The 19,872-nt window shown below is 31.1% G+C and overlaps 2 protein-coding genes across 7 annotated transcripts in view; one reads left to right on the top strand and one right to left on the bottom strand.

The window, feature by feature from the left end:
* The window catches only part of LOC126743498 (Y+L amino acid transporter 2), a 27,139-nt gene extending 16,642 nt beyond the window's left edge, over positions 1 to 10,497 (top strand). The window contains exon 9 of one of the 2 annotated variants that reach the window (XM_050450626.1): positions 10,205 to 10,497. In XM_050450626.1, coding sequence (XP_050306583.1) covers positions 10,205 to 10,347 — 143 coding nt within the window. In that variant the 3' untranslated portion in view covers positions 10,348 to 10,497. Of the gene's footprint in view, positions 1 to 4,359; positions 4,653 to 10,204 lie in introns of those variants that run through there. The other variant, XM_050450625.1, reaches the window with a different exon arrangement.
* Positions 4,335 to 19,872, bottom strand: LOC126743502 (WD repeat domain-containing protein 83). 5 transcript variants are annotated; one of them, XM_050450635.1, is made up of 5 exons: positions 19,689 to 19,872; positions 11,505 to 11,678; positions 10,986 to 11,282; positions 10,823 to 10,931; positions 4,335 to 4,924 (listed from the first exon to the last, which is right to left on the bottom strand). In XM_050450635.1, exons 1-5 carry the CDS (start codon positions 19,753 to 19,755, stop codon positions 4,663 to 4,665), a joined length of 909 nt encoding a protein of 302 aa, XP_050306592.1. In that variant the 5' UTR covers positions 19,756 to 19,872; the 3' UTR covers positions 4,335 to 4,662. The 5 variants fall into 5 exon arrangements, with proteins under 5 accessions (XP_050306592.1, XP_050306591.1, XP_050306590.1 ...); XM_050450634.1 differs by lacking the exon at positions 10,823 to 10,931 and adding an exon at positions 4,978 to 5,086; XM_050450633.1 differs by lacking the exons at positions 10,823 to 10,931; positions 10,986 to 11,282 and adding exons at positions 4,978 to 5,086; positions 5,141 to 5,437.

The raw sequence follows: 19,872 nt of genomic DNA, 5'->3' as shown, positions 1-19,872 counted from the left end.
CAGAGGTACAACAAAACTTAATGAATATTACGGGAAACCTCATTACAAAATAACAACAAGATAATAATAAGGTTATACAAATATAAATTTAACAAAAATAAATAATTAATTCCATGAAAATAGTTAAGTCTTATAATATAATAGTTAACAATAATTAATTTACATAATACTGGCATAAAAATTACAAAAATTTTTTAACAGTCTTCCATAACAACAACAGATCACCTAAAAAAAACAGAAAAATTGGCGTCATAAAGCCTTACAAAAATTTAAGCATACTGAAGAACCTCAAGATTGGAACCGATACAAAGAGCTGCGCAATTTTACAGTTTCTGTACTGAGATCCGAAAAAAGGCCTATCTCTACTTTATTTCTGGACAGAAAAACATTAAAAAATATGGTTAGCCCTAAGGTCGTTAAATGTCCTAAACTCAAATGATATTTATTTTTGCTATAATTAGGTTCATTTTTGTCCATTTTTAATACCATTTATTACCCATATTATAAAGCGCTGTTTGTTAAACTCGTACTTTTCAAAATCTTGGAAGTTGCTTTTATTTTGCCACTTCCTAAAAATAATAATCCCTTAAATTATGGCGAACTTAGATCAATTTCAATTTTGCCAGCCCTTCAAGAATCTTGAAAAAAGTAATGGAAAAACAAATTACCGCCTATGTTACTGATAAGAATATTATATTACAAAAACAGTCGGGATTTCGAAAGGGATTTAGCTGTGTTACCGCTCTTACTGACGTCACTGATGAGGTTGTCGCCAGTTTGGACAAGGGTGATGCAATGATTTTAATATTGCTTGATTACTCTAAAGCATTTGATGTGCTAAATCACGAACTTTTGATGAATATTTTACATTATTTCGGTTTTAATACTACAGCTACTAAATTAATTTTATCTTTTTTAAGTGATAGAACACGAGTTTTAATTGGAGAAGATAAGTCTAGGTTGGCAATCGTAAGGTCTGGCGTCCCACAGGGTAGCATTCTGGGTTCTTTGTTGTATATCATTTTTACGTCGGCTTTTATGGATAAATTGCAATTCTGTAAAGACCACCTCTACGCCGACGACACACAATTATATTTGTCATTTAATGCTAGTAATATTGAAAGAGCTAATTTTTGTTTGAATGCTGACCTTGCTCTAGTAAATAGAGTCTCAACAGATCATTCTCTTAAATTGATTCCAGCCAAGAGCGTGGCAATGTTATTTTGTGGTGATAATAGCAGAAGGGCGGTTTTGGATCATGTCCAACTAATTCTTAATGGAGAACTTATCCCTTTTCATGTCTCAACTAAAACTCTAGGCCTAATGATAGACGTCAAGCTAAAGTTCACAGATCACATTACAAGTTGTCTTAAGAAAGGATTTTTAATGCTAAAAAAACTTTACAAGCATAGATCTTATTTGTCAAAAGAAACAAAAAAAAATTATGCGACTCATTAATTCTATCTCATTTTAATTATGCAGATACAGTATATGGACCATTTTTATTTTTTAGACTGCGTTAACTCTGCAAGAATTCAAGAATTACAGAACTCGTGCATAAGGTTATTTGTGGAATTAGACGTAGGGAAAGGGTATCACATAAATAAATCTTAAATGGCTTAATATGTTAAATCGCCGAGAGTTGCACTCCATATGTTTTTTTAAATAATGAAATTTAAAGCACCACCATATCTCTATAATAAGCTCAGATATCGTACTGGCGTTCACAATATAAATATTCGCAGACATGACCTTTTCTCTTTACCTTTACATAAGAAAGAAATTTTTAAAAAGTAATTTTCTTACAATATTGTGTCCAAAATTAATAAATACAAAATTTGGGATTTTTCTAAATCTACATCGGCTTTTAAAAAATGGTTCTTTCATCTAAACAAAATAATATTTAATGCATTGAAATAATTTATGTTATTTCTTGTTAATACTGACATCTCTGGTATAGTTCAGTTCAGAGATCTATTAGAATCTTTGATGTACCGCAAATAGTCCGTGTGCCGGTGTTGCTTGTATTGTCACATGACATGCATGTTTAAATCGCAAAATTTTATGTGAAAAGAGTCATAAAGTAATATTCTAAGCGATATTTAATCATTTTATTAAATAAATAAATGTTTTAAGCATTTTTTTAAGAATTTATATATTTGATTCGTAAAATTTGACTACATGCGCCCACGTACTATTTTGTTAAACGCCTGACTTTAGTCACAGGTCCGGCCTTAAAATTTATTTGTATTTAAAACTTTATTATTCGGGATTTTTGGGTTTAGTTTTATTAAGTTAGAAATTCAGGATAGTTGATAGCAAGATAATATTTAATTTAAATATAAGATTTAAGTATGTTAAATGAGTTTAACCAAAAATTTTAATTTCATAAGTTTAGTTTTTAGCGCCATCAGTCCCTTATAACAAGTCAAGTCTCTTAGCTTTGCAATATGTCAAGTTGGAATAATGTATTGACTACTGACTACTGTTAACTCACTGCATAGCTTTCATCAAATAGTATTAAACAATTTTAACACTGCTTTTCCTGTTGTCAATATTAAGAAACGAAATAGAAAACCTTGGTATACTAAGGGTTTACGAGTATCTGGGAAAAATATGCGCTCCCTTTTTTACATTAGGAAATACGCTATGAATAATGCAACATTTTTAAATTATTATAACAGATACCGCAAGATTTACAGAAACTCAATCAGAATGGCTAAGTGGACCTACTTTCAAAGGAGGATAAATAATTCCTCCAACAGAGCAAAAGAGTCTTGGAAGATTTTAAATGAGCTAAGGGGCAAAAATAATGTCTTGGTTATTCCAAGTACCTCCAATGTCCTCAATTCCTTCTACTGTGATATTGCTAGTAACCTTGCAGCCAATCTCTCACAAAAAATAGATCCCAGGAGCTATCTCAGCAATGTGGTAGTAGCCGAATCTTTCTTTTTTGCCCCCACAAGTGTAGAAGAGCTTAAACAGTTAATGGTTAATATTAAGAATAAGAGTTCATCAGGTTGGGATGGGCTTTCTCTTAAAATATTTTCTGTTTTACCTCTTGTTGCTTTGCAAGTCTTGGCCGAATCAATTAACTTTTCATTTATGTCTGGAGTTTTCCCAGAGTGCTTAAAAGAGCAATTATTGTTCCTCTTTACAAGGGTGGCGATCGCGACTGTTCTTCTAACTTTAGACCTATAGCGTTATTGCCTACTTTAGCCAAGATAGTGGAACGGCTCGTTAAGGTGAGGATGGTTTCATTTTTAAATAGGTTTGGCCTATTGAGTCTTCAGCACTTTGGCTTTCGTGAGTCTGTGAGCACAAATGATGCTATCTTTAGCTTTCTAGAGGACCTGTACAACCGACTGAATGTTGGTGAAGTTGCAGCAGCGGTATTCTGTGAGTTGTCCAAGGCATTTGACTGCGTGAGCCACAACTGCAGGTAACTGGCAAATTTACATTGTTTGCCGATGATACCACCATCCTCTGGCACGACTCTGATGTTTCTCAAATGGAGGTCAATATACGTGCAGATTTTTTAAAAATAAAAGACTGGTGTGATGCAAATTTTTTGATATTTAATGTTTCCAAAACAAATATCCTTAATTTTAAATGTAATACAAATGATGTATGTTTAAATATTGAAGCCATCACCATGCCACCATTCAGTAAGTTTTTGGGTCTTTCCATAGACAAGTTCGTTAAATTTTTTATATCAGTCGCCCTGGTTCTGCTGTCTTTTGTGTCGAGATTCCGTGTTTGGATCTGGCGCGCGTTTGGAAATATAAATTTTTATATGTATATTTTTCTCTACTATAAGAGTCTACAACAGAAATATAGTCAATATACCTGTTCCTCCATGAAATATGACCTTTATTTCCTCTTTACAGTTACATGCTGAATTATTACACACTGATGGATTTTTTTTTCTTTGTATTTATATTGTAAACTTATTTATATCTATGAGTGAGCATATGTAATATCTTATGAGGAAATATAAACGGTCCATTATTATTATTATTATGAATGAATTATAGACAAAAAACGCCTGTTTCACTTTTGTCGTAAAACTCCTTCGAAATCGTCAAAAAAATGTTTTATTTACATAAACTGCTCCTTGCTGAAATAAATTAAGTTATCTTTGCTCGTGGCCAACATTAAGAAATTAACGTTTATTATTAATAGTTAATTTTTTTAATATCATGGGTCACCATAATATTAAAAAAATCTGTTAAGATTTCTTTGTTATTCTTTCTTGCAACTCGTCTCTAATTTGTATACACGCATGTACAAGAAGTTGACATGCTTACCATTTAAAAAAAAAACAACAAATATACTGACTTTCATTTTTTATTCTAGGTATTCCAGTTTACTACCTTTGCATAAAATGGAAAAATAAACCACACAGATTCACCGTATTTACCCAAAAAATGAATCGATTTTTACAACAACTAATGGACCTCACTTTGCCTGAAGCCACGCAGCTACTATCACAATCCTAAAGTCTCTTAAAATCCTTAAGTGATATATTTATATGAAGTATTTACAACTTTGGATCTCGAATGCTTTTACTCTTTTTTGTTAATTTATGAACCTTATTGACCAAACTGTACAATTAGTGTTATTTAAGAAAATATAATATATTTATTGCAGTTTGGGTTATTATTCGTCTTTAGGTAGATCTTCAGGGTTGCTCCATAGTTTTAATGAACCAACAGAAGCTGTCAGAATAATGTCCTTTGTAGGATGTACGCTAAGAGATGTTAATGCTTTATTCCTTGTATGGAGGAATTTATGTTTGACCTCTGCTGAGACCAAGTCCCAACACCATAATTCTCCTGAAGCCGACCCAGATAAAATATAACTATCATTTGTTATAATATCACTTTCAATGTTTAAATTGTTGATTTTATGGCCTTTGTACCTAAAAAAATATATTATTCATATAAACAAGTTTTACGATAATAGCCAACTTACTCTCCAAGAAGTTCTCCACCATTTTTATCCAACAATCTCACTACATTATCCGCAGAACTCACCAGAATGCATTGCCCATCATTCGAAAAACTCACAGAAGTGATTGCACCTGAAAACCGTACTTTTCAATGCTATTTAATATTATTAATAAAGAGCAACGTACTTCCAACAAAATCGGTATCACATCTCCCATTTCTTATATCGTACCTCCTTACACAACAGTCCACTGACCCAGTCAATATTTCATGATCACTCACTTTAATAGAAGAAATGCAATCTTTAGCGTCTTTTATGGTTTGAAATGGTACTTGGCTTCTGGACCTCAAATCCCAGCACATAACAAAATTATCTAAACCCCCTGATATTGCAACAGTTGATTCTTCATTGTATTTGACACAAGAAACTGTTGATATGTGGCCTCTTAGTCGCCTTATAGGCTGTCCTGTTGACACATCCCAGACTAAAATACACCATATTTTATTTAAATAACTTTAGCATCCCATTCTGTAAAAGTGAGTAATTAAAATAGCACAGAATTGTTAAGATTTATATGAAGCCTTGTAGAAGACCATGTCTATGTTTTACTAATAGAAGTACTGAAACTTTTCAAGTCTTTTCTTCTAGTCATTTTCCTAACATCATATATTTTGTAAAGAAGGTAAATGTATAAGATGATACTGACCGATAATAGACTTATCTGATGAACAAGATATAATTTGACTGCTGTCACAGGAGCCGGCAGCGTCAAGGACCTCATTCCCATGACCACCATATGTTTTAAGGAGTAATTTGCGATAGGGGTTCCAAAGTTTCAGTTTTTTGTCTGAGCCACATGTAAGGCAGTAAGAACCATCCACTAAAAAAATCGGAAAAAACTAAATTATAACCCTATCTAAGGGCTCATGATGCTTTACAATATATTTACAATTTTCTTCAATAAATAAAATTAGGTATTTGTACATTGTATTTCATTAATGATGGCAAGGTACCATATCCCGGCAGAATCCAGAAGCTTTGGGGAAAAAATCAGTTAATTAAAGTTGAATGTGGCAAAAAGAAATGGGTAGGAATAAATTTTAAGTTCCTAACGACAAAGGAGCCTGGCTGTACTCAAGCAAAAGGGTTTTTTTTTGAAAAGTATCCCTGTAAAACTTACAACACAATATTATGTCGATAATTTCATTATATTCCTACATCTTTGATTTAACACTTTTTGCTATAAAGTATCAAATTATCTCTGGGGCTGAAAGAGAAAGTATATTCATAAAAGAATTTATAATTTTGGTTTAGCTAATAGAATTTAATTAACTTATTTATACTCTATTTCCTTTTTGGTGAGAGCACAGTGCCTCATTATTTATGCAGAAGTAGCATAAATATAGGGTGAGTCTTCCATTTTTCTACATGTAACAAAATGATAAACCAGGCTGTTTTTACCAATTTTAAGTGGACAAGTCCTGTATGGTCTCAAATACAATAGGTCGTAAAATTCGGAACAATGGTTTCGAGTTCATTTTTATGACAAACGGGTTGCCAGTGTCGTCCCGACTATGGATATTGATTTTAATTTTTAAGTTAAATAATTATCTGTTATGAAAAATTTATAAATAATGTTGGATTTTATCTATTATCTATTAGATAAAGATTTTTAGAAAAAGTATGGTTAGTAGGTATAACCTATATTTATTAAATTAACAAGAAACATTTCTTAAAAGCGGAAAAGCCTCATTATAAAACTATGGCAAATAAAATGAAATATAAAAATTTGATTAATACCGCAATTTGATTGTTTTTCTAAATGTTTAAAAAATTATTGTAAAATTTTATTTTTTTAATACCAACCAATAAAAAATGCAACTCTCCAAACATATCTTGTCATTTATAAGAAAGGTACATAAATATAAGGATCTTTTAATTTATTAACCATATTTACATATATTACAATAAAAATATTTACGAAATATACAAAAAAAAATCAATTTATAAATCACACATTTCACTACTCGCATCGCTTTCATCCGAATCAGACATTCTCACTGTTATAACTAAGGGTTCGACAGTTTCTTCTAGAAGATTATCGAGGGTCCACATCTTTTCTTCTTCTTTTATATAATGGAAAAACAAATTACCGCCTATGTTACTGATAAGAATATTATATTACAAAAACAGTCGGGATTTCGAAAGGGATTTAGCTGTGTTACCGCTCTTATTGACGTCACTGATGAGGTTGTCGCCAGTTTGGACAATATTTTACATTATTTCGGTTTTAATACTACAGCTACTAAATTAATTTTATCTTTTTTAAGTGATAGACACTTTAAGTGAGTTTTAATTGGAGAAGATAAGTCTAGGGTGGCAATAGTAAGGTATGGCGTCCCACAGGGTAGCATTCTGGGTTCTTTGTTGTATATCATTTTTACGTCGGCTTTTATGGATAAATTGCAATTCTGTAAATACCACCTCTACGCCGACGACACACAATTATATTTGTTGAATTGAATCCAGCCAAGAGCGTGGCAATGTTATTTTGTGGTGATAATAGCAGAAGGGCGGTTTTGGATCATGTCCAACTAATTCTTAATGGAGAACTTATCCCTTTTCATGTCTCAACTAAAACTCTAGGCCTAATGATAGACGTCAAGCTAAAGTTCACAGGTCACATTACAAGTTCTCTTAAGAAAGGATTTTCAATGCTAAAAAAACTTTACAAGCATAGATCTTATTTGTCAAAAGAAACAAAAAAAATTTTATGCGACTCATTAATTCTATCTCATTTTAATTATGCAGATACAGTATATGGACGATTTTTAGACTGCGCTAACTCTGCAAGAATTCAAAATTCAAATTACAGAACTCGTGCATAAGGTTATTTGTGGAATTAGACGTAGGGAAAGGGTATCGCATAAATTAGTTGATCTTAAATGGCTTAATATGTTAAATCGCCGAGAGTTGCACTCCATATGTATCTTTTATAAAATAATGAAATTTAAAGCACCACCATATCTCTATAATAAGCTCACCCAACTAGCATTTTTGGCAACAGCTACGTAATCGCGACTATAAAGAATACTTTAAACTTGTGGTTACTAGTCGCGGGAACCGTTTAGGCACCGTTCTGTTACCATTTTTACCAAAATTGGGAATGATTTTGCTGTAGCAAATACGTAATTCTATTGTCCCGGGAACATCTTTTTAACGTCCCATAGTGGTTTTCGGGATGTCATAAAGTAGTAATTGTGCAGTGCTAGTTACTAAGAAGTTACTGAGACAATATTATGCAAACATTTTGATTCTCTTTCTTTGTCAACAAAAATAATTTTATATGTCCATCTTTATTCTAAGTGATGGCGTTGTATCGGGGTTAATCTACTTCATATTGTATTTAATACAGCTGATATTATCGCTTACCGGAGTGGAAAAATGTAAACGAAGCAAATTTTACTGTTAAACGTAGGCAATATAGCACGAAAATAAAGAACGCCTCATTAAAATAATGACTTTTAACAAAAAAATATACCAAGTCTAAATATTTAAATTTAATTTTTTAAAGAAGGTAGATAATTTTTTTCACTCCTCTTTACTCCTATGAATATAAGAAGTCTATAATTTAATAAAAATTGCATAAAATATAAAAGTATTCCGATTTTAGCAAATTCATAAAATCGTGCAATACCTTTTCACAAAATGGAGTCAAATAATTTAAAAAAATATGTCGAATTGTTGTTAGAGTTACCAAGAAGTTTCTTTTGTTACTTCAAAGTAAAAATGACTTAGGAATAAGTAAATTATTTCAAAAAAATGCTACTATAAAGTATATTTTACTGCATAGTAGAAATAATTACTGAAAGGTAATTTGCTTTAATAGCCAAGGTGGTAAATATTACTTCAAAGAAGAAATAAGGGTAACTATTTCGGTCTTGTTACTGATAATATTACTTTAAAGTGTATTACTGCGTGGTAATATTTTGATGTTCCTATGTAGTCGCAAGAACTTGAAATTTAACTTTGTAATCGCGCTTACTTAAAAGTTCCCATTCAATCGTCCCACCGACCAATATTTTCTACTTTATAGTAACGACGTTGTAAAGGTAATTAGGTCAGGTCGCTAAGCGGTATCAGCTACCATCAGAGTTACCGCAAAGTAATAATTACTATATAGTCAAGTATTAAGTTAATATTACGTATTTCTTACTACTATTTTTTACTTGGCAGTTATTTAAACTTATAAGATATTTTTTTGGTACCAGTTACCGATTTATTACTTGAATAAAGTAATATAGTCAAACAATGTTGTAGCCGTAACTAAAATTGCTAGTTGGGCAGATATCGTACTGACGTTCACAATATAAATATTCGCAGACATGACCTTTTGTCTATACCTTTAGATAAGAAAGAAATTTTTAAAAAGTCATTTTCTTATAATATTGTGTCCAAAATTAATAAATACAAAATTTGGGATTTTTCTAAATCTACATCAGCTTTTAAAAAATCAATAAAAATGGTTCTTTCATCTAAACAAAATAATATTTAATGCATTGAAATAATTTATGTAATTTCTTGCTAATACTGACATCTCTGGTAAATCAGTCTCCCTGGTTCTGCTCTCTTTTGTGTCGGGATTCCGTGTTTGGATCTGGCGCGCGTTTGGAAATATAAATTTTTATATGTATATTTTTCTCTACTATAAGAGTCTACAACAGAAATATAGTCAATATACCTGTTCCTCCATGAAATATGACCTTTATTTCCTCTTTACAGTTACATGCTGAATTATTACACACTGATGGATTTTTTTTTCTTTGTATTTATATTGTAAACTTATTTATATCTATGAGTGAGCATATGTAATATCTTATGAGGAAATATAAACCGTCCATTATTATTATTATTATGAATGAATTATAGACAAAAAACGCCTGTTTCACTTTTGTCGTAAAACTCCTTCGAAATCGTCAAAAAAATGTTTTATTTACATAAACTGCTCCTTGCTGAAATAAATTAAGTTATCTTTGCTCGTGGCCAACATTAAGAAATTAACGTTTATTATTAATAGTTAATTTTTTTAATATCATGGGTCACCATAATATTAAAAAAATCTGTTAAGATTTCTTTGTTATTCTTTCTTGCAACTCGTCTCTAATTTGTATACACGCATGTACAAGAAGTTGACATGCTTACCATTTAAAAAAAAAACAACAAATATACTGACTTTCATTTTTTATTCTAGGTATTCCAGTTTACTACCTTTGCATAAAATGGAAAAATAAACCACACAGATTCACCGTATTTACCCAAAAAATGAATCGATTTTTACAACAACTAATGGACCTCACTTTGCCTGAAGCCACGCAGCTACTATCACAATCCTAAAGTCTCTTAAAATCCTTAAGTGATATATTTATATGAAGTATTTACAACTTTGGATCTCGAATGCTTTTACTCTTTTTTGTTAATTTATGAACCTTATTGACCAAACTGTACAATTAGTGTTATTTAAGAAAATATAATATATTTATTGCAGTTTGGGTTATTATTCGTCTTTAGGTAGATCTTCAGGGTTGCTCCATAGTTTTAATGAACCAACAGAAGCTGTCAGAATAATGTCCTTTGTAGGATGTACGCTAAGAGATGTTAATGCTTTATTCCTTGTATGGAGGAATTTATGTTTGACCTCTGCTGAGACCAAGTCCCAACACCATAATTCTCCTGAAGCCGACCCAGATAAAATATAACTATCATTTGTTATAATATCACTTTCAATGTTTAAATTGTTGATTTTATGGCCTTTGTACCTAAAAAAATATATTATTCATATAAACAAGTTTTACGATAATAGCCAACTTACTCTCCAAGAAGTTCTCCACCATTTTTATCCAACAATCTCACTACATTATCCGCAGAACTCACCAGAATGCATTGCCCATCATTCGAAAAACTCACAGAAGTGATTGCACCTGAAAACCGTACTTTTCAATGCTATTTAATATTATTAATAAAGAGCAACGTACTTCCAACAAAATCGGTATCACATCTCCCATTTCTTATATCGTACCTCCTTACACAACAGTCCACTGACCCAGTCAATATTTCATGATCACTCACTTTAATAGAAGAAATGCAATCTTTAGCGTCTTTTATGGTTTGAAATGGTACTTGGCTTCTGGACCTCAAATCCCAGCACATAACAAAATTATCTAAACCCCCTGATATTGCAACAGTTGATTCTTCATTGTATTTGACACAAGAAACTGTTGATATGTGGCCTCTTAGTCGCCTTATAGGCTGTCCTGTTGACACATCCCAGACTAAAATACACCATATTTTATTTAAATAACTTTAGCATCCCATTCTGTAAAAGTGAGTAATTAAAATAGCACAGAATTGTTAAGATTTATATGAAGCCTTGTAGAAGACCATGTCTATGTTTTACTAATAGAAGTACTGAAACTTTTCAAGTCTTTTCTTCTAGTCATTTTCCTAACATCATATATTTTGTAAAGAAGGTAAATGTATAAGATGATACTGACCGATAATAGACTTATCTGATGAACAAGATATAATTTGACTGCTGTCACAGGAGCCGGCAGCGTCAAGGACCTCATTCCCATGACCACCATATGTTTTAAGGAGTAATTTGCGATAGGGGTTCCAAAGTTTCAGTTTTTTGTCTGAGCCACATGTAAGGCAGTAAGAACCATCCACTAAAAAAAATCGGAAAAAACTAAATTATAACCCTATCTAAGGGCTCATGATGCTTTACAATATATTTACAATTTTCTTCAATAAATAAAATTAGGTATTTGTACATTGTATTTCATTAATGATGGCAAGGTACCATATCCCGGCAGAATCCAGAAGCTTTGGGGAAAAAATCAGTTAATTAAAGTTGAATGTGGCAAAAAGAAATGGGTAGGAATAAATTTTAAGTTCCTAACGACAAAGGAGCCTGGCTGTACTCAAGCAAAAGGGTTTTTTTTTGAAAAGTATCCCTGTAAAACTTACAACACAATATTATGTCGATAATTTCATTATATTCCTACATCTTTGATTTAACACTTTTTGCTATAAAGTGTCAAATTATCTCTGGGGCTGAAAGAGAAAGTATATTCATAAAAGAATTTATAATTTGGTTTAGCTAATAGAATTTGATTAACTTATTTATACTCTATTTCCTTTTTGGTGAGAGCACAGTGCCTCATTATTTATGCAGAAGTAGCATAAATATAGGGTGAGTCTTCCATTTTTCTACATGTAACAAAATGATAAACCAGGCTGTTTTTACCAATTTTAAGTGGACAAGTCCTGTATGGTCTCAAATACAATAGGTCGTAAAATTCGGAACAATGGTTTCGAGTTCATTTTTATGACAAACGGGTTGCCAGTGTCGTCCCGACTATGGATATTGATTTTAATTTTTAAGTTAAATAATTATCTGTTATGAAAAATTTATAAATAATGTTGGATTTTATCTATTATCTATTAGATAAAGATTTTTAGAAAAAGTATGGTTAGTAGGTATAACCTATATTTATTAAATTAACAAGAAACATTTCTTAAAAGCGGAAAAGCCTCATTATAAAACTATGGCAAATAAAATAAAATATAAAAATTTGATTAATACCGCAATTTGATTGTTTTTCTAAATGTTTAAAAAATTATTGTAAAATTTTATTTTTTTAATACCAACCAATAAAAAATGCAACTCTCCAAACATATCTTGTCATTTATAAGAAAGGTACATAAATATAAGGATCTTTTAATTTATTAACCATATTTACATATATTACAATAAAAATATTTACGAAATATATAAAAAAAAATCAATTTATAAATCACACATTTCACTACTCTCATCGCTTTCATCCGAATCAGACATTCTCACTGTTATAACTAAGGGTTCGACAGTTTCTTCTAGAAGATTATCGAGGGTCCACATCTTTTCTTCTTCTTTTATAGCATGATTCACAGCATTGCTCCAGTTTTCTTGTGTAACGTTATCCACTGCTGCTTTCAGAAGTTCTCTCACATCTTTCAATTTAAAGGTTTTATTATTTCTAGCCACAAATCCTTTTACTTGAGCCCAAATTACCTCTATAGGATTTAATCCACAATGGTAAGGTGGCAAACGAAGTACAGTTATATTGTGTTGTTTTGCCATTTCGTCAATAACGTGTCTTTTATATTTTGATTTATTTTTTGTAACTATTGTCAGAAGCTCTGCTTTTACCGCGTCATCTCCAAAAGGTTTTTCTTTTTCGGTAAGCCAGTTTTTTTTTTCGCCAGCAGGATGATGGTAATTTTTCTATTAATCTTGAATGGTAGCTGGCATCGTCCATAACAATAATTGAATTTTCGGGAATTGACTTGATCTTTTCGGAAAAATAATCTTCATTTCTTGGTGGTAATCCTTAGTTGACTTCGCTTCGAATTCAAACAGACCGCCATTTAAAAATCCTTTATAGCTCCCAATATGTGTAATTATTAATCTGTGGCCCTTATCAGAAGGAGACTTCAAGCCAGTCTATAAACTTTCTAAAAAAGCCTGACGGGAGCTTCCAACATTTTTATCCTGCCAGCACTTGCTCACGGTGTGTCCTTCGTTAAGCCAGGTTTCATCCAAATAATAAATGTTTCTACCTTCCTTTCGATACTCCTTAATTTGCCTTAAATACTTTCTTCTCCAACAGACTATTTCTTCTTTATCTATTAAATTAGATTTTCTATTTTGCTTTTGCCAAATGTAATTCGTGTAAAATTTTCCATAATTTTTTTTCCCATTTCTGGTACATTTTCGTCTTCTTTTATAAGTGTCAAAATTTTGTCGATAGTTGGGATTTCATTCTTAAAATAAAATGAATGTACTGTCCTCCTGATGATCTGCTTTGCTGTCTCATCAACTGCTATGGGCTTCCTACCGGCAGTTTTCTTTACACTCTTCTTAGGCAAGTTCTCACGGTTTTCACTTTTTCTGTCACTAAGAAGTCTGTAAATTGTTGCTTTACTTATGCCTGTCATATTGGCACATGTAGAAACTAGATTTCTAACAGTACTTAGAAGCATTTGATGCACAAGTGCATCATGTACATTTAGTACTATAGTCCTCGCTTTAAAATCTAAAACACCTTTACACACTATGGGGCTAAACTTTGACATTCTTACAACAAATGCGCAACAATACTGAAAAATAAATTAAGTTTTTAGGATATATCTACATTATATACCATAAAATATAACTACCTGTTTGCATTTAAGATTGCACAATTTAGGTACCTATAATACTTATACCTCCATATTTACCTACCTAGACAATATCTACTTATAAGGGTTAAAAAGAACTTGTTCATTAGGTACTTAAGTAATTAAAAGAATTTATGGCTAAAATTGGCCTATTTCTTGCATTATTAAATAAACCCAACAAATGAAAACATTCAGATCTTAATGTACTTGAAAAGTGGGACGCCAATGGTTTACGACAGTTTTATGGCTATCGACCCTTTCCTGTGGTCCTACGGATTAAAAAATGGACTATAGTCCTATTCAAAATAATAAAGTTTGGTAACTAAAAGAAAATAATTGCTTCACATTGATTTAAGGGGTCCACAATTAATTTGAAGGACTTCCCTTTTTTGTTTAAATGGACTCACATAATTTATTATATCAGAAAAAATTATGAATTTTAATAATGCAGAAATTATAGTAAAATTCAATATCATATATCTAACATATTACTTGTCAGTCCAGTTCTGTTTCAGTTTATTTAGTATTATTGTCTTAAACTGATGCAGATTAGCTGAATCAATGCCAATACTTCAAAACATACAGGTAAAAATATTCTCAAAATTTATAATTGGAAGAATTTTTATAAGGTTGGTTTGTGGATAATCTAGATTCAATACTTTTTTATGGCGAGTGTTTATTATGTTTAAAACAAAAGGTAACTGATTAAGAATCTCAGGATGATTTATTTTGTTTAATTTTTTTAAAAAGAGTGTAAAAGTACAAAAATATTTTCAATTCTTCTTTTACTCAGAGACAGTCTATCAAAAATTTCTAACAAATGATCATCACAGCCTCTCTGGGGATATATACCACACTTCATGAAATATATGAACTTTAAAAACCTCCTTTAAACCCCTTCCATTATTGCTATCCAGGCACTTTACTGGGGGGACCAAACAATAGACCCATATTCCAAGATTGGCAAAACCAAACTGTCCAAAACATGACTTCAACACATCTCCTTGGTGGTTCTAGTAATAAATCTAGATTTTTTGTGCATTTTCTACTTCAAATAAAATTTGTACAAAAAAATTGAAGAGTGGGGTCAAAAATTACTCCTAGATCTTTCTGCTGGGGAAGTTAAAGTTACATTTAAGGTCTAATTAAAAATTATAGGATTACCATTTACTGTGAACGATATACACGCTGATGTACGATTTAATTCATACCAGCTTGCAATATTATAAAATTCATCTTGCAATGCCTAACAATAATTTTCTAACTGAATCTAAATAAAACATTCTAAATCATTGGAAAATAATAATCTCTTTGCATTTTTAATATTGCTAAGACTTCAGAAATACCCCTCATAATATTATTTTTCTTTTTAATTTATTTATTTAGTCAATACAGGATCCACCCTATTGAAAAAAATATAAATATTTCTGAAAAAAAAAGCTGAACTATCTAACCACTAATTATTAATCAATAATAATTATCAAACTTATCATAAAGAATAACAAGAATAATTAACAATTTAATTGAAGTTTGTAAAGGCAGAATAGTAAACATTTATTTTGAACTCTTTCCAGTGCTATACAATTACTTATGTAAAAAGAAGACCAAATTATTGATCCATACTCCAACAAAGAGACCACTAGTGATATGTACAACCTTTTGGAAGTTTTAACCGACAGGTCTTTACAATTGCACAGGACAAAACCAAAAACCTTAGATGCTTTAGTTGGAATAGTATTAACATGGGTATTAAAATTCAATTCTTCATCAAAAAAGATACTTCAGTGTACCTAAGGTTAACATTATCAATAGTATAGGAGGAAGTTACCTGTTTGTTTCTTTTTTAGAAACTAATGTAACTGCATTTACCCACATTCAAAGCCAAACCATTACTCATTGTTCTACTTAATATAACATACTTAACTGTTCTACCTTCATGATATATATAGTAAAGTTGAGTATCTGACTCATAATATAAAGTATTTATTTGATAAGCATGCTCCTGTAAGGTCCATTAGAGTGACTAAGCCTTATGCACCATGGTTGACTTATGCAATAAGAGGTTTAATGAGGGAAAGGGAAAGGGCTAGACTCAAATGTAAATTAAACAACTCTACAGAAAATTTTGGACATTATAAAATGCTTCGAAATCTTACTAAGAATTTTATACGTAAGGAAAAGTTGGCTTATTTGCAATACAACGAAAAGTTTGGCAAACTGTAAGAGACCTCAATGTTTATGTTCCTACAAATACAGTTATTCAGATTCCTCCTGAATTGGTAAATGTGGAAGAGATAAATACATATTTCTGCAGCGTTTTTGAAAATCAAACAACTGTGATAATAAAGTAGCATATTATAATAATAATAAAATAAGGGAAGGCATACATTTACTTTCAAATTGGTCGATCCCTCTGAAGTATTTAAGTATGTGCAGAGTATTAGGTCAAATGCTGCAAAAGGTATTGATGGCATAACACTTCAGATGGTGAAACTATGTTTGCATGTGATAATATTACATATAACTCATATTGTCAATAGTTGTCTTGAACATGGTCATTTCTCAAATTGCTGGAAAGAATCTCTTGTTACCCCACTACCTAAAAAACATGATCCTGTCAGTTTTACAGATTTGAGGCCTGTTAGTCTGCTTCCTGTAATATCAAAAGTTCTGGAAAGAGTGGTTCATGTTCAGATCACTGATTACTTTAATACAAATGGCTTTTTTCCTGTGCATCAATCGGGCTTTAGAGCTAGTCATAGTACAACAGCTGCACTTCTAAATATTACTGACGACATTGTAAAAATTCAAGATAGGCAAATGGCTGCTATATTGATTTTGATAGACTACTCTAAAGCCTTTGATGTTATTGATCATGAGTTGATGTGTGCCAAGCTATCATATTATGGTTTTGGGAAGGTTGAAATACTGTTCTTTAGGTCATATTTAACAGGTCGAAGGCAGGTAGTTAGGATAGGTGGTGAGACATCGCAGAGTAGAAACATTATTTCGGGAGTGCCACAAGGCTCCATACTTGGCCCTTTGTTGTATGTTATTTATACTGCAGATATGTTTTCTATTGTATCAACGCACATGCAAGCATATGCGGATGATACACCATTATTATTTCAGTTTAATCCAGACTGTCCTGATAATGCTGCTGAGATTTTAAATTCAGATTTATCTAATATTTTGTGATACTCAACGGAACATAATCTGACAATTAATCCTGCAAAAACTACAATGTTACTGTTTTGTTCTAAAAAGGAAAGGGGCATACTTATGAATCGACTTAATATTCAGATTGAAAATACTCGGTTGACTTTTGCTAACTGCGGTAAAAATGTGGGTTTGTGTATAGATATACAGCTTAATTTTGAACAACATTTAAAATCTTTACTAAAAAGAAGTTATGTGAGAATAAAGCTTTTATATGCTAGCAGACACCTTTTAAATTTTAAAACCAGAAAAAAATTCTGTGAGTCACTTATTATGTCTATTTATTTATATTGTTTCATAGTATATTATCCATTCTTACATGTTGTAAATAAAAAACGGATACAATACGTTCAGAATACATGCTGCAGATTTGTTTATAAATTAAGAAAATTTGATCATGTCTCAGAAAATATAAGAGTTGGGTTGGCTTAAGTGTGATAACTGGTATAATTTTAACTTGACTCTTTTTTCTAGAAAACTAAATATGTGTCAACAACCAGTATATTTGTTTAAAAAACTAATTTATAGGGAGGCTGTGCATAATCGCTTTTTGCGAGATAAAAAATATTTAACAATGCCACAACATAGAACTTCTTTTTTTAAAAAGAGCTTCAGTTATAATTGTGTTAACTTATATAATAACTTACCTCTTCAATTTAAGGTATGCAATACTGGTTATTTAAGGTCTGAGTACAAGAGGTATTTATTAGATGTGCAGTAGATTTTTAGAACTTTTTTAGTGACAATTATATTGTATGTATATATGTACTGCATTGTTATATTGTTATGGTTGGTTAAAACTGTTTTATCCTCAGTGTTATCTCTTAAAAGCATTCTATTGGACTTTCTCTGTTAACATTTAAAAATGGTGAACTTAATATCTGGAGAATTGGTTGAGTGAAAGAATGGCCAGGAGGCTAAACTTCGCCAGTTGCGCTATTCTTGTGCATATGATGTGAGTGTACCTTTTCATATGTTTTTGCATTGTATGTGCAAAGAAGTACTTGAATAAAGGCGTTATTTATTTATTTATTTTATTTATTTTTATTACCAACACACCATTCACACAATCTATTCAGATCATTTTGCAAGAGAACCATGTCCTGTTCTGAACTGATCACCCTATAAAACTCTAAATTTGTACTTGCTGAAAACTGCGAGAAAGAAAACTTGCAAATCAGGCCACCAAACAGTCTGAAAAGCCAAAAAGTCTCAATTTTTCCAGTAATAAGCTATGGTTGACACTGTCAAATGCCTTGGAAAAGTCTGTATATATTACATCCACTTGTTCACCCCTCCCCAAAGCATTTACCAGAGCACTTGGATACAACAAGTTTGTAATAGCAGACTTATCACAACTGAATTAATTGAGTGATAGTTCTTCATTTCATCTCCAGAGCCAGAATCTAAATAAATTGAAGTTCTGAGAATACCAATATTAAAAAGATATCTTATAATATCCTCAATATAGAAATCCTTCAATAGATAAGTTAGAGTCTATCTGTACCAATAACCTTATTCCCTTTATCTTGTTAATGACCTTTAAAGTTTTACCCTTAGAGATCACATTTTAGATTATTACAAAATAACAATTCAACAATGTGATTGAGATTGATACAACCAAGAACAACATTGGTCAAGAGAACATTGATATATGAGGGATGTAAATTGTATAATCATTTACCCATTGCTCTTAGAACTGTTTCATGCCTTAAGATCTTCTGTGGACTGTTGAAGAGAGAACTCCTAAACCAGGCTTATTATAGTGTGAAGGAATTATATTGGGATGACATAGTGATTTTTTTGTGTTTTATAATATAGTGTATCAATAATTATATGTCAAGTTTTAGCTTAGTCTGTATTATTTACATTTTTTAGGTTTGTCTCTGACTTTCATCTTAGTTTTATAGCCTTACCTGTGCTTTGTCAATAAAAATATGTATGTTTTTTTGACTAATAAAGCACTTTTGACTTGACTTTGATATCAAGAAAAGATCCTACATAATTAAACTCCAGGACTACCGCATCTTCACAAAAACACCAAATCATAAATTGCACAGAACGGGAGAATAATAGAGACATAATTTTTTAACAATTATTTAATTTCTAAGAATTTTGTTATTTTACATTTATGATTAATTTGTATTGCTTTTTTTTAGTTTTTCTGTAAATATGATCCAAACAAGAAGAAATGTTTGTCGTTTGGAATTATAAATATTATTAAAAATTATGAGCATATAATTATGGAAAAATACCATTAAATCTTACTGCTCTTACTGCTCCTTGATTACAATCAATGCTGTTTATACATTGCAAGTCCATTGTTTATGCAGGAAACAAATTTATAGATTGTTTAATTCAATGAAGTTTATAATTTACACAAAAACTTACAATAAACAAATCTATAGAAAATAGAAAACAAACTTGTAGCATAACCTA

Source organism: Anthonomus grandis, chromosome 13 (assembly GCF_022605725.1).
Source record: "Anthonomus grandis grandis chromosome 13, icAntGran1.3, whole genome shotgun sequence".
NCBI classification, from domain to species: Eukaryota; Metazoa; Arthropoda; class Insecta; order Coleoptera; family Curculionidae; genus Anthonomus; species Anthonomus grandis.
This window is presented reverse-complemented; position numbering and strand designations above follow the sequence as displayed.